This window comes from Buteo buteo, chromosome 9 (assembly GCF_964188355.1).
Source record: "Buteo buteo chromosome 9, bButBut1.hap1.1, whole genome shotgun sequence".
Taxonomy (NCBI): domain Eukaryota; kingdom Metazoa; phylum Chordata; class Aves; order Accipitriformes; family Accipitridae; genus Buteo; species Buteo buteo.
Genome location: NC_134179.1, coordinates 17,503,863 through 17,519,877, shown reverse-complemented (window position 1 = coordinate 17,519,877; position 16,015 = coordinate 17,503,863). Strand labels below are relative to the sequence as shown.

The 16,015-nt window shown below is 36.7% G+C and overlaps 1 protein-coding gene across 14 annotated transcripts in view; it reads left to right on the top strand.

Annotated features, from left to right (window-relative positions):
• The window catches only part of KIF16B (kinesin family member 16B), a 154,009-nt gene that overhangs the window by 66,391 nt on the left and 71,603 nt on the right, over positions 1–16,015 (top strand). For all 14 annotated transcript variants that reach the window (XR_012651618.1, XR_012651616.1, XR_012651617.1 and 11 more), the window contains exons 13-17: positions 2,548–2,667; positions 3,234–3,285; positions 4,518–4,655; positions 8,900–8,982; positions 9,187–9,275. Coding sequence is in view for 7 of the 14 variants with exons in the window: in XM_075035506.1 (XP_074891607.1) it covers positions 2,548–2,667; positions 3,234–3,285; positions 4,518–4,655; positions 8,900–8,982; positions 9,187–9,275 (482 nt within the window). In the remaining 7 variants the exon portion in view is untranslated. The remainder of the gene's footprint in view (positions 1–2,547; positions 2,668–3,233; positions 3,286–4,517; positions 4,656–8,899; positions 8,983–9,186; positions 9,276–16,015) is intronic.

Genomic DNA, 16,015 nt, shown 5'->3' with positions numbered 1-16,015 from the left:
CTTTCCTGCTCTTGTCATTTGACTTAGGGATTTACTGCTGCTTAAAATTGTGTTGCACAAATGAAAATGAATCAAATTGGGGCTCAAACCTAATAATTTCTCTACCTTATAATAGCTTACATACCTTCAATTTATTTCAAAAGAGGTCTGTCCTCCTTTAGAAACATTCTTCCTATGCCATTAGAAACATTCTTCCTATGCCATCAAGGATGAAAGAAGGGTAATTTGGCTACTTCTTTCTGGCCTTTTTCTCTTCTTTATTTCATTGTGGGAGAAAGTAGTAAAGATCTATCGTTCATGAGGTTTCTGTGATTTTGGTTTGGGGCAAAAAGGCACAGTTTGGCATTTGGAGTCGTTCTTCCAAAAGCTTTTGAATCTGGAATTAAATTTTAAGCCAAATGATTAAAGTTTAACAGTTATTCCAGATACCTGATTAAGATTCAGGATTTTTAGTAAATTGTATCTGAAGATAAAAGCTAATTTACAGCAAGTATTGAAGAAAGAAAAATCATAGTTAATCACAGCTTCTGTCCACTGCATTTATTATAATGGTTCCATCAACAGGATACATTCTGTGTGTGAATGGTAGCCATTTACAAAATAAGGGTTTAGAAACTCAATTAATTTGTGTTCTTTAATTTTAGATCTGAAAAAATAAGCAATGTGTCAATTTTAAATAACAATTATTCATGCTTTATTTCTGAATATAGTAAAAAATGTGTTAAGTATTAAAGAATGGAAAATGAAGAAACATTTTTTTCTTTATTCTTAATTATTTGTGAGATATTTTTCTCACCTAGTGATAATTTCTTTGCCTCCTGGGATGACTATTGTTTCCTCAGTCAGGGATGTTGGTAAATGCTTTGTTGTGCTGGTGAAAAAATGTTCAGCTTTTAATATTTTATCAGTTCCATTGGGCCAAAGGTGCCAGCAGTTGTGTAAATGGCCACCAGTCCTTAGTGTTTTAAGTCTTCAGCCTTGTCATAGGGGAACATTATAGATTATGTGTAATAGTAGATGCCACTCAGTAAATACTTTGTGTGATAGGTATCTTTGACTGAAATTACTTTTTCACTTGAACAATGATTTAAGCTGTATTTTTTGGTTTTATGAGGTGACACTTTTATAATACCAACGAATAGCTGGATGCAGTCTGAATGTCAAAGAGCTGCAGGGCAACATGAATCACAGCTTCTTCCTTGCTTTCTGAATTCTGGAGAACTTTTTAATTCATCGATGACCAGAGTGGGATTTCCCTGGTTTTATTTTGGAGTGTCTTTTGTACATTGTATCATCTCGCCTTGCCCAGGTGTATCCATACTTAGAATTTTTTAAACAGTGTCAATGTTGATGACTTTTTGTGTGGTATAGGGAAATGAGATATTACATCTGTTTTCTTCCTTCAGATTTGCAGGTTGCTGTACTAGGGAAAAATACATATAACAATCAATCTGTTATTTTTTCTTACAAACAGTGTAGTGTCTTGTTTGGCTTCAGATTAGGCATATTGATGACTTGGAAAAGGAGTAGTCACGATGCTGTCAGAAAACTTACTTTCCATGTTTACTAGCACCAGGAGAAATGTGTGCGCCTTAATATGCAGAAGTGGTACTTGCTGACATTGCCTCTCCTTCCTGGGTTGTCAGTCTTCCTTGGTTCATAAGGGCTTAGCTGTTTTACTTAGAAAAACACATTCATTTTGAAAGGTGGTGGGTGTACACGTTCAAAGTCTCTGTTGCTTTTATTGTCCAGGCCTAGAAGCCAATAGGATTTGGTTTAAACTTGAAAAATAATCTTCAGAAGTACTAAAACTTATTTCAAAGCTATAATTAATTTCTTATTTATTGCATAGGTTGTCTAATCAGTACTACATCACATGATATTTTATCCAAAGTTGAAGTGTCCCGCTCATAGTCTTGCTGAATGATGCTTCATCCTACAGGTGGCCGTACAATGTAGCCCTAAGGAATTTTGAAAAATTGGAATTATATCCTGCAAATATTTCCTACATTTATTTACTGTTGTCAGTGCTTCCCTTATATTGGATGATGTTTTAACTGCTTAGGCTTACCAAGTTTTCAGATGTGTGGGGTTTTTATTGTGAAAGATTCAATTTATTTAAAGGATTGTCAAAGAGTTTTCAGTTTTCTATTCCTTAGCTGTACTGAATTCTGAGGAGTTTTACGTTCTCCTTACATTCATGCAAGGTGGTATGTAGCTTGCTTTTAGACAGCATTGCTTTGTTATGTTCTTGATGGATCTTCCTTATCTCTGGTATAATTCACCTGTTTGTTTGGTTTCTTTCAAATAACACCTTCACAGATTTCCTGAACAGCAAACTTGGAATGCTTAATGGAAATAAAACAGTCGCATTGAAAATGTAAAAAAAAAAAAAAATTAAAAAAAAAAAAAAAAAAACCAAACGAAAAAGCCTGCTTTTTTGGGGGTGATATTACAGAGAATAAGTTACATTAAACTTGGTTTAGAAAGAGAAGGAAGAGCGGTACTTCTTGCATGTCCTCATAAATAGATTTCTGTCCCTTACAGGAACAAACCTTGGCTCTGAGGAAAGAAGGGATAGGAGTGGTGTTAGATTCTGAACTGCCTCATCTCATTGGTATTGATGATGATCTACTCAGTACTGGTATCATCTTGTACCACTTGAAGGTAAATACACATCTGTGTTTTCATAGCCTTTATATACCTTGTGATTTTTTTCAGTAGACAAACTGTAATATTAAGTTGCAGTCTAAATGTAGTGCTCATTACATTCATCCACCAGAGTAAGAAAAGCTCATTACATTTCTCTGCTAGAGTAAGAAAAGCTCTTAAGAGTTTGCAACTGATTCAATTAAAATACCTGTTAATTTACTGTTTAGGTATATCCTGAGGGTCAGCTGGTTAACCAGAGATAGATGTTTGAAATTTGTACGCATGGATATTTGTTTTTCATTCACCTTATTGTAAAGGTTGACTTGAAATCCTAATCTACATTAATTGCCTCAGAATTACAAAGATGGTTCTACACAGGACAGTTAAAACTTGAATTTGCTAATAATATTGTATAATAATGACTGTGAAAGCATTCTGAAAATGCTACCTGCTTTTTTTTCATGTATGTTTAAACATATATTTTGTTCAGGTTACTCTGAGAAAGTGGAAGGATAACATATCTTTGTGAGGGAGGAAGGGAGATTTCAACTGAAAATAATGCGTGTTTCTCTGTTTATTAGGAGGGCCAAACATATGTTGGCAGAGAAGATGCTGTGACAGAACAGGATATTGGTATGGAATTTGGCTTTGGTTTACATTATTTCTTCAGCTGATTTTCCTCCTTCTAACATCCCAATAAGTGAACAAAGCTTCATACCTTTTTTCCCTTTTTCAGTTTGTTGTCTGTATGTTCTTGCATATTTTAACTTTTAGAAAATTTGAGAGCTGAATTACATGGGATTTGCTTCAAGGAGCATGACTTCTAGAATAGCTTGTGGGCTTAAAATTTATTCATATCCATATACTTGTTACTAATATATTTCTTGGTTCTTTTGAAATAGCATTGTGTAAAAATCCCATCCTTTTTCATACAGCACCTGTCACAGTTACTGCATAGGTATTCTCTTAACCTTTGTATAATGACAGTATTTTTATATTGTTATACCTAAAGTAGTCTTTGGACTTTAGATTTGAGTTGAAGAAAATTCTGGAAGTTGCTAAAAAGTAGGTGGGATTCTTGTACTGATTTTCTTATTCACTTCTTATGAAAGCAACTAACTGCCAGACCTGGACTGCCCTGCCACATATGTTGACTGAAGGCAGTTTCATTAAATAAACTGCATCCTTTAACTCTCAGGTGAGAGATTGAGAGTCAAATAACTTAGTTTAGTATGTATTTGTCAAAAGATGCCTGGATTAAAATTTCTATGTAAATTTCATAAAACTAGCGAACTTGCATTGCTTTGTAGTATTAAACGATACAGGTAGAGATAATCATACATCAGTTGAAGAGACAGAAAGTAGCATAACTAATTGATAAAAGGCCTGAATATAATAGAACATAAGAACCTTATTTCAGCCATCCTTGTTAGTCTGCAATCACAGATTATATCCTGTATTTTCAGATTTAAACATGGTTGCTTTAAGGTCAAGAATCTTTTGTTATTTCCCAGAAACCGGTCAAAATTGTCTGTACAAATATGTAAATTTTACTTTCCTGGTTGCTGTCAGAAGGAAAGAAGCATTTACTAATCTGGTGCTAAAACATAGGAGGAAATAACATTACACCAAAAAACCCCAAGCAACTCAACACACTTCTCTTTCCACTACAACAAAACGATAAACAGCATTGACATTTTAGGTGTGCAGGGTGGATGAAGGAAGGAAAAAAACATTGTACAGAATAAAGAGCAAAGATACTCTCAACTATGTAGTGCAATATGTCCCTAATAAATTGATATCGGTATGCTAATCTTACTAGCTGTTAAGAAACTCATTGTGTTATTTCATTTCTTTGTATTTAGTTCTTCATGGCCTTGATTTGGAAAGTGAGCATTGCATCTTTGAAAATCTCAATGGTACTGTGAATCTAATACCACTGAATGGAGCACAGTGTTCTGTGAATGGTATTCAGATTACAGAGGCCACACACCTAAACCAAGGTATTACCCAGCACAATGTTATTTTTTATGTGGTATCTTTGTTTCTTTCTGGCAACAGCACTGTGCGTATATAAAGGGGTTATTGTTTAATTAATTTTAATTCCATGTCTTCTCAACTACAGCCCTAAACCATGAGGACAGCTACAGAGTTTTTGTTCTGTCAAAGAATTGCCATGTGGTGAAAAGAGAATTTTTTATTAATTTAAGCCACTTCATAATCTTGAGTATGATTTGATAGTTACCCTTTGATTTTGTTCAATGTTTATACATAAAGTGAACTCCATGCCAAATTTCTTAGGTTGCTGTAATATTAAGAAAAAGAATATTGGACTCTATAGGACTAAAATAATGTCAGACACACCCCTACCCCTGTCCCTGAGCTTCAGGCTGGTCCTACTTAACACTGTTGCCAAATCCTCTTGTGTAGCAGGAGATTCAGCTGGGGTATCTGTTCACTGCAGCTGTAGGGAAATGGCAAAAAGGGGGAGGCTAACCCTCATGGAGGAAATTTAGAGAATTATAATTTTAATCTAAAAGCCTTAAAATCTGGAAATGAAAAAGCAGCTGGGACAGCTGGGAACAAAGGTGTATTGTGTTGGCCTGGAAAGGACTGGCTAACAAGCCCGTGAGTGCTGCAGTGGAGGTTTGGGATGTTTTATCTTCCAGGAGCACCCAAGAATATCTTCCCATTTAGCAATGAGCTGAAGACCTGTTTAGAAGTGAGGCTGTGACACAGCTCAGCTGCTGAAAAACAATCTCATTTTACATTCCTGGAAGGAAGCTTTCAGAGTAAGCTTATTCTAACAAAGGAAGAATGCAGTGTTGAACAAGGAAAGTCTTGCATCTTTAATGAACTCAAACAAGTGCTTCAAAAGTCTGCTTTCAGAAAGTAAGGAGTTTTGGTGTAGAGAGGGGACATGGATTTTGTAAAGTGTCTATTTCTTCATGGAAAATGAGAGATATATATGCTTTTTTCTGTTACAGATACTGGGGGGAAAAGCAAAATTCCAGCCCCCTTTGTTTTATGTTTGGGTAAATCCCGTTGATAAATTGTTAGCAAAAAGAAACGTTGATGTTAATGGCAAATAACACTGTAAACAATAAGAACTGAGTTGCAATGACTCATCTTTACTTTATCCTATTGCATTTCAAAGGCAGTAAAGGTTTGATGTGCCTCAGAAGAATGTAGGAGTTTGGATGCTATTTCCCTCTTCCAGGCATATGTAGCAACTTGATTTTTTGTATTGTGAAGAGTGGAAACATGACTTTTTTTCCTCCCAGATTTCTGTTTAATGAAATTCGCAACTCAAAAGAAGGGGAAAGGGTTTCTTTCTGTTCCTAAATTGTGAAAAAACAGCTGCATAAGCTGACCTTAAGCCTGTGTAACCAGACTGAGTCTAACAGAAAGATGGCACCTGTGACATCAGGTGGGCAAAGCTGATGAAATAACTAGTTTAATGACTTGTGCACAAACCGTGTATCCTAGCTGTGTTAGCATTTACTCTCACAGCATGAAGTGCCAGCCTCCCTAAATATCCACTTTAGGTAACGCTGATTAACTGCTCATATATTTAAATGTTTCCGTTCATCATTAATAACTGTTCATTTGAAAATATGTTAAGTTTTTAGACTGTCATGGATTGGAAAAAAAAGAAGCATAATAATTAATTACCACCTTCCTTCTACAGATTACTTGCAGCATTTGTGAATTCTGGCTAATGTGGCCTTTTTGTATAAATGTAACTTATTTATTTTTTATTCTTAAGAACATATGGTAGGATTTCTAGAGGTAACTGAATTAATATTCACGATTAGAGTTTGTTCTTTACCTTAAATGTATCCACAACATAAACCAAGTTTTCAGGTTTTTAGGCCAAACTGCCAGCCCTTTACTAACCTCCCACTGCTTGTTTTTTATAGTTTGTTAATAAAAAAAAAAAAAATAGAAAGTGAAGAAGTGACTTTTAGAAATTGGTAAGATCTTAATTGTAGTTACACTTGTTTGCATAGTTCCAAAATATTGATCTGTGTAGGTCAGAGATGCTTGATAACGTTCAACAGGCATTCTTCTTTTATATATAAAAATCCTCCCCCCGCTGCCATGCTCTCTGGTCATTTATGTTTTGGAGTCAAACAGTTAAATTGTGAGATCAGAGCTCCACAAATGATAAAGTCTTTTTTGCTTAGTTTTTGTTGTTGTTGTTGGTTTTAGTACTATCAATGTATTTGACAAACCTTTTTCCTTTGCCATTTAACATTCAAGGAGAATAAGAATTGTTGCTTACAGTAAATAAAAGGAAAGCAAACCCATAGCAAATCCATTTATGTTTCCATGATGATGTTTATGCTGCACTTTGCATACTTGCATTCTGATGGAGAGCTGCAATGTACAACAGCAGACAATTGAACCTGGTACTTAGGAAATATTTGACTGCATGGTTTTGTCCAGACTTTTTTTTTCCTAAAGAGGCTTTTGATGCTGATGTTTATTGAAGTTCTGTCAAGTGGGAGTTAAGATTGTAGACTTTTTCCTTAGTAACAGAATAATACAAAAATGATGATAGGATTCAGAGAAGTACTAAAAGAGAAACCTAGGAGTTGTTCATATGATCTGCCATCTGGGTTTGACTGTCAGGTGCTTGTTGTTAAGTTTCTTTCTCCTGTTTTCTTTTAAATTCATGAAGTTAGGAACACATATCTATAACTATATTCATTCTGAAATTTTAACTTATTTATTTAAGTTGCTTCCACCTAGTAAAGTGTTCAAAAATGTTTATAAATAATTATTTTTATCTTCATTTGAAAGTAACTGAAGGAATTTCATAGAAATTCTCACTGTCACAAAATTTCCGTCCAGGCAGTGAGCAGGAGTGGAACAGATAAATGTTTGGGACTACTGTGAGCATATGAAGCAGTGGTAGACTAAAACCAGTTTTAGCCTCTTCACTACAGCAGTCATGACCGTCAGGGAACCCTTTTAATATGCTTACATAAAAAGTATGCCCAGCACACTTCTTGAAGGAAAGGTCATCATATAAATAAGAGGTGGTATCAAAATGACTTTGCAATACAAACCTATGTACAGATTTATGAAAGGTAATTCTTTTTAAGATTAGACTGAGGTAAACTGTTCACATGGTCCAAAATTGAGGTGTTTTGCAGACAGCAAGAAGTGATGTCATGACTGTAGTGCTTTTTGCTGTTTATTTGCCAAGACTGAATGACCTTATTTGGGTTGATATTCCTAATTAAGCTAATTTTAACAGGAGCATTCCTTATTAAGGACAGCATTTTATTCTCAGATGGTAAGAATTTATTTGCAGTGAACAGTCTAAGTGCAGTTTTTTCATACTGTGAGTGTAATGGAGTCCTTTTTTCTCTTTAAGAATGCCTCATACTGACTGACAGATAAATGCTTGATTCTGTGACAGTTAACTTGGAAGACTTTCATGTTACGACAGTAGTGAGACATCACTGACAATATACTTCCCAGTAGGAAATTATTAATCTTGATGCTGTTGTCTTTAAAATATGATAAGAATTGCCCAGAATCTCATTATTTGTGATCTGTACCTTAAGTGATTAAATACAATAATAGATGTGCATTGAGCAATATGAGTTATTCAAGGTTCTTCCTTCAGAAAATAGCTATTGGGTATAAAAGTCTCATAATCCTATTTTGAGGGATGATAAACTTCAGTGTTGTTTCACATAGAGAAGAAAAAGGTAAGTGAAAGTACAAATTATAGAGATCTGGAGCTTTCAGTTAGGTGGATTCAGACCTGAATGCGATTGGTAGTGGATGGACAAGTTTGTTCTTAGTCACATTTATGGACGTTCCCATTGTATCTGGTACCTACTGGTGGCTTCCAAAGTAGCACTGTTGAAGAGTGTATAGATCAAATTGGGGCATCTGCTTTCACTGCTTCCTCTACCTATATTTATTCTTTAACTGAACTGCATGAACGTGATTGACCTTTGTGTGTGTGAACATGTGTGCGGTTTTTGTTTTGGGTTTTGTTTTGTTTTGTTTTTTTTTAGTAGGAAGAGGAAGGGATAAACTATATACATCAGTTAATGTAGCTGTCACCATGCATTGTTATACACTTGAATTGTCAAAACACATTTTCATATTGTTCTTTGTTAATGGAAGTCTTTGCTTACATATTACATGTCTGAAAAATTGCATGGCATTTTCAGGTACAGAATGTTGTCAGTGAATGGTGTGTGTTTTTTCTCATCAGGTGCTGTTATATTACTTGGAAGAACCAATATGTTTCGTTTTAACCACCCCAAAGAAGCTGCTAAGCTAAGGGAGAAAAGAAAGGTGAGATTAAATCAGTGTTTAGTAAATTTAAACCTTTTCACAATTTCTTACTAATATAGACATACCTCAATTGTTGTAGAATGATTTTTTTTTTATTATTATTTGCTTCACATACTTTAGTTAATATTTCATCAAGTGAAACAATGTAAGTTTGTAAGTACATCAGTATTTGTCTAATATGTTTATTTTATGGTCTGTTGTTAGAGTGGACTGCTGTCTTCCTTCAGCTTGTCTATGACAGATCTTTCAAAATCTTGTGAGAACCTGTCAGCAGTTATGCTTTATAATCCAGGGTGAGTATATTCTAAAATGCGGTTGTTAAAATTCCAACCATTCTTCATTTTAGTGGTTTGAATGTTCCAAATGGCAATAATAGTAGAAAATATTTTGTTCTCAGGTTATGCTTGTTAAATAATGGGCTTCTGAATGAAGCCAGAACTTTTCAGAAATGTTATTTGAACTAGTCCATGCTAGAAAATGGGGTGAAGGGACACTGAGGAGCTTTCCATCCTGCTTAAAACTTGCTTTTACCTGGGATTTCTCCCAAATAACGCAAGTGTAACTGCACCAGTGAACACCCACACTGATAGATCTAGCATAAAGGAAGTTGTAGTACCTGGAATCTGGGAGACAACATTTGCATTATAACCAAGGCAGTTCAGCACAATAATGATACGGCAAATTTTACATTTATACTTTCTTCAGAAATACAAGTTAACTATTTTTCCTGAGAAAAATGCATTGTAAACTGAAAATTAAGATTTCTTGAGTTCTTATAGTACCAATACAATCATAAAAAAGCTGGGAAATGTATGTCTTATGTTCTCACCTATATACCTCCTAGTAGGTGGTCAAGTTAGGATGTGGAAAACAGTTTTATTATATAGTTAGAATGACATAGACTGCTTATTGTAGTGAAGCTGTTTTTAATGTTTTTACCAGTGTTCTTAAAGTGACTTACGGAGAATTGATGGCGTTTTGTTCTAATTTTTTTTTCAATAACTAGTGCCTGTGTTTTGAATTGAGTGTGAGATGAGGCACTTTAACCACCTATGCACTTTTGAAAAATTGGCTGTAAATTGAATTATAGGCTTGGATAGTGCAGCTTTACTCCCAGGTTTTACTGTGGGGTTGCTCTTTTTCCATTAGCATTTAGGAAGATTGGACAGGTAATAATAACTTCAAGTTAAACAATGTCTTAAATACAGTGAGTATGTGTAATAACACTGATAAATTACATCTTTTTTTTCAGACAGAGCTGAAGGAGAAGGTCAAAAAAGTTTATGTATGTTTTGCTATTTCTTTAGCTTTTCAAATAGTTCAATCTAAAAACTTCTAGTGATAGTTGCTAGTATTGTATTTTCTGTGGGCTGAGGAAAATTCCTGGCTGTTGTTTGTTACCTCTTGTTATTGATCATCTACCATGGGCTTTTCCCCAACTAATAATGTTACTCTGCTACAATATTGTTATGAATAATTGCATTATACTGCGCAGTACTGACCTTGACTTTGTAGTCAGCATAGAGTAGGACAGGTACTTTCAGCATTGCTTCACTTTTACTCTTTCAAATTTGCAGCAAAATATAATGGCATGGGCAAGGCGCAGTTGAAGGTGGACTTAAGAATGATTTCCCTGCCCAAGAAGTTCATACTGTCTTCAGATAATGCCAAATTGTGTCTTATAGAGAGGATTTTTCCTGTAACTTATTTAAAAAAAAAAAAAACAAAAGAGAGAGTGAGAGAAAGTCTGGAGAGATACTTGCTTGTCTCAGATGGAGTAGATTGCAGCAAATTCTTCTTCCCCCTTGATATGTTCTGTGGAATATAGCTTCTTTTTTCCTTATCAGTTCTTCAAACATCTTGCTTTCCTGGAAATTGAACAGTGTGAATAATATAATTAAATTATCAATGTGTGCAGCAATTCTTAGAAACACTGCCGTTTTTCTCATCTGACACTTAGCTTCTAACTTTTATTAAACTCCTCCAAGAGGTTCTGTTCATTAAAACGGCAGTGTGCTGCTTATGTGTACTCTTTTAATATGTGCTAGGCCAGTAGCAGCATATGTTTTCACTCTACTGGTAGATTGTTCAAGGAATGTTAGAAATGTCTTTTGGGCTCATTTTCTTTTTTAAATTTAATTCAATATCTTGTTGGCTAAAAAGTAAACTTGTGTGATTCTATTTTCGTGTGTGTTTGTATATATATACATACATTTAAAGAAATCCTATATATCATAAAGGTGTTCTTTATCATGGGCAGTTGTATGTGGTGAAAATTAACTCTTAGGCTCAAGTAAGTTCTTTACATGAACATTTTGTTTCTAAACTGCTGGAACGTATCTTAGCTGCAAGCTTGGAGATGCGTCTGTATCCGTTAATATAGCAAACTTAATCATAGAATCATAGAATAGTTTGGGTTGGAAGGGACCTTTAAAGGTCACCTCGTCCAACCCCCCTGCAATGAGCAGGGACATCTTCAATGAGATCAGGTTGCTCAGAGCCCAGTCCAACCTGACCTGGAATGTTTCCAGGGATGGGGCATCTACCACCTCTCTGGGCAACCTGTGCCAGTGTTTCACCACCCTCATTGTAAAAAATTTCTTCCTTATATCTAGTCAAAACCTACCCTCTTTTAGTTTAAAACCATTACCCCTTGTCCTGTCACAACAGGCCATGCTAAAAAGTTTGTCCCCAGTTTTCTTATGAGCCCCCTTTAGGTATTGAAAGGCTGCACTAAGGTCTCCCTGGAGCCTTCTCTTCTCCAGGCTGAATAGCCCTAACTCTCTTAGGCTTTCTTCATAGGAGAGGTGTTCCATCCCCCTGACCGTTTTTGTGGCCCTCCTCTGGAGTCGCTCCAACAGGTCCATGTCTTTCCTGTACCGAGGGCTCCAGAGCTGGATTCAGTACTCCAGGTGGAGTCTCACCAGAGTGGAGTAGAGGGGCAGAATCGCCTCCCTCGACTTGCAGGCCTTGCTTCTTTTGATGCGGCTCAGAATACGAACGGTCTTCCGGGCTGCGAGCGCACATTGTCGGCTCACATCCAGCTTTTTACCCACCAGTACCCCCAAGTCCTTCTCGGCAGGGCTGCTCTCAATCCCTTCATCCCCCGAGCCTGTATTTGATACCGAGGGTTGCCCCAACTCAGAGGCAGGAGCCTGCACTTGGCCTTGTTGAACCTCATGAGGTTCACGTGGGCCCACTTCTCGAGCTTGTCCAGGTTGCTCTGGATGGCGTCCCAACACTCGGGCGCGTCAACTGCAGCACACAGCTTGGTGTCATCTGCAGACTTGCTGAGGGTGCGCTCGATCCCGCTGTCCATGTCATTGATGAAGATATTGAACAGTACTGGTCCCAATGGTTGCGTATCCAAACCCAAAACCTACCAATCAACCAACCAAAAAAAAAAACCCCTAACAAAGCAAACCTCAAATATGACTGTTTTTACTGCTTTCATGACTGCTGCAAAGAGAAGGTAGGCTCTGAGGTTTGCACTGCCACTTAACTGAGCCCTGGTCTTAAAAATCATAGAAGAAAGTTATCTTCCATAACTGATGCATCTTTATGGACAGCAATTTGGCAACAGCAGCTTTTGAGCTTACTCTGGGGTTCCATGACCGTTTTAAGTTTATTTGTGTTGATGCTAACACTGTTTTCTTTCCATCTCCTCCTTTGTGACAGCACTGGGGTTTTTCTGATCTTGTGGTGAGCTTGTCCCAAGGAGATAATTCTGCAGAAAGTGTTGCTTTAGGGGGAACAGGTGGCCAGGGTAAATGCAAGTTAAAGAAAAGAATACATTTTGAATAAAGCAGACACCAAGCATTTAGGCCTTAGTAATAATTCAAAGCCAATGGCATTGTATTTGTAAAGAGTTAGGCAGCTTGCAGAATGCTTGAGCTCTGTACTTCCAGCTAGGAATGCTGCTTAGCAAGTACAGTGCTGCAGTGGTTATTCTTCTGAGTGGTGACTCTGTTCAGCCTGGGTAAAACATTCAATAAATCTGATCTCCAGATATCAAAGGCAGGGTAATTTTACCCAAGACGTTAGGTGGGGGTGAGCATCTTGCTTCCTCGAAAAGTGCAGATGGAGAAGAATACCCTACGCTAAATTTGGTTTGGACTTTTTTTTTTTCCCCCCCATCAGGAACAATGTAGGACGTGGTCCTTTGGTATGACCCTTTATTACAATAGATTGTAGTGTCAGTTTCTCATAACATAATGGTGCTATACTGTCCACCAGCAGTGTACATCTGGATTCAGTAGCTGGTCCTCTGTTTTTTGGTTTTTTTTTGCGACTTCTGTAGCTGACTGGCATTCTGCCTATTGTTAATTTAGCACTTTGAAGACCACCTTTCTTCCAGTTTCAGTTTTGATAACCTAAAGACTGGTAGCTAAATTTGCAATTTCTGTAGGTTGCAATGAACAGCTTGTAAGATCTCGCATCTAGCAGTCAATGGGAAAAGAGCCTGTGGGGTATTATCTTCAGTTGTTGTGAAAGCAGATAAATGATGGATCTTGCCTACTATATCTGTATCTTTCCCATGTGAAAATCAGTGTTATATTTAGTTGTGTTTCCAGATGGGTGGTCTTTGTGTGTGGCTTTTGTGGGGTGTGTGTGTGTGTGTTTTGTTTGGCTGTTGATTTCCCATATGTGAAGATAGTTGCATAAAATTTTGGCTTAACATGCAAAATTCTTTGTTCTGCTTGTTCCCAGTCTTTGTCTTTAATCTGATGTCATGCAACACTGCTTCAGATAATAAGCTTTGGATAAAATAGAATTTTGCACATAGATTTATGCTGAAGATTTAATTTGTGGACCTTTTGTAAGCTACATTATACTGTAACTCTAAAATCACTCATGAGAAACCTTGGTCTTGTCATGGATTTAGCATGGGGGTTTTTGTTTTGTTTTTTAAATTAATTTCATAAATTGGGCTACTGAACAGCATTGTAACATCTTTGTAGTCTTGCCAGTACTCAGTCTTTCCTAACAGATGTAGTACCAGATAGCACTTTTGTGCTGTATAAATTAAGGTATTGTAGTACTGTGCTTGTAGAACTGACTTCCTTTCTCTGCAGCTTATCAACACTGCTCTTATCACTAGATATGCCATGTTTTCGAGGAAAATAGTGTCTATTTAATTCAACACTGATCAGATTATGTTCCTTTGTGGTAGATCTATGCAAGAAGAAAGAGTGGATTCTAGTCTTTAATATCTCTATGTTTCTTTCTTTTTAATTTCAAGCTAATATTTTTTTCTATTCACAGTGGTGCTCATATTAATAAAGGGAGTAGAGGTTATGTGAAAAAGATTTTTATTACGGGTAGACTAAACCAGAGAACAGCAGTATTGCATCTGTGCTTTGTAAAACTGGCGGTGATTTGTTATAGCCAGTGATTTTTTCAGTGATGCTGATTTTTTTTTTTACTAGCTTCTTCAATAAACAAGGTTTCTGCAATCATTGACTGCCTGTCCTGCCTCCCCAGATTATCTCCTCTCCTGAAATAACTTTGAGCCCATAACCAGTTTGAAGCAAATATTGCAGAGGTAATGGTCTTAAAAAATGGTGAATTCCTAAATATATTGAGAAAATAGGCAGCCAGCAAAGGAAGGCAGGCATCAATATTACCCCTGGAGAACTAAAGGCTCCAGTGTGAGCACCTTTGAGAGAGAATAGAGACACTGTGAATAACCCCTAGGTAGGAGAGCCTTCAGTGGAGCTCAGACCTTCTTAGGCACCACAGAATTTATGTAGTAGCAAGACACCAGGCTGTGTTAGCCCTTCTCTTCATAGGGGTATTTACTTGTCTAAAATGCTTTAAATGTGCTTTTTTAAAACAATTGGGTGTAGCATTTGGAAGCTGTTGAATGGGGTGTTGATGATGATCCATATTTGGCTTTGGAAAATAGCCATTTTCACTGAAGAAAGAACCACTTTTGCATAGTTAATTCCTCTTTCCTGAGCAACCTTTTGAACACGACCAGTTTTTATTTCAGTGTAAGGTAAAACTGATTGTCGTGACACCACTGTTAAAGGTATTAGAGACAATTCCTCACAGAGAAAATCACAGACTTTTTACCACTGACCAGTTTTTATATCAGACTGATTCCTGTGATGGCTGATATTCCTTGTATCAGATCTCAGTCAAAAGCTACTTACTGTTTTATGCTTATTTAAAATATGTTTGCCAAATTATGTGTTTTATAGGACAGTCAAAATATCAAAAGATTTTTGCTCTAGCTTTGCACATTAAGTTAGCCGATGTGAAACATTTTATATCATTATGGCTTAACGAAGCATAGTGTCCTGGTTTTGGATGGGATAGAGTTAATTTTCTTTCTAATAGCTGGTATAGTACTATGTTTTGGATTCAGTGTGAGAAGAATGTTGATAACACACTGATGTTTTCAGTTGTTGCTAAGTAGTGTTTAGACTAAGTCAAGGATTTTTCAGCTTCTCATGCCTAGTCAGCAAGAAGGCTGGAGGGGCATGAGAAGCTGGGAGGGGACACAGCCAGGACAGCTGACCCAAACTGGCCAACAGGGTATTCCATACCACGTGACATAATGTCTAATATACAAACTGGGGCGAATTGGCCTGGGGAAGGATCGCTGCTCGGGAACTAACTGGGCATTGGTCTGTGAGTGGTGAGCAATTGCATTGTGCATCACTTGTTTTGTATATTCCAATCCTTTTAGTATTATTGTCATTTTATTATTGTTGTTATTAACATTATTAGTTTCTTCCTTTCTGTTCTGTTAAACTGTTTTTATCTCAACCCACGAGTTTTACCTTTTTCTTTCCAATTTTCTCCCCCATCCCACTGGGTGGTAGGGAAGTGAGTGAGTGGTTGCGTGGTGCTTAGTTGCTGGCTGGGGTTAAACCATGACACATGGGAATACTTGTAAATCATCTTTGCCAACTGTCTAAGCAAAGATGATCTACGTCTAACAGTGCTCAACAGACATCTGCATTTCCACAGACCAGAGCTGTATTCCTCAGGGTCTATATTATTTTCAGCTGAAGTAATGAAT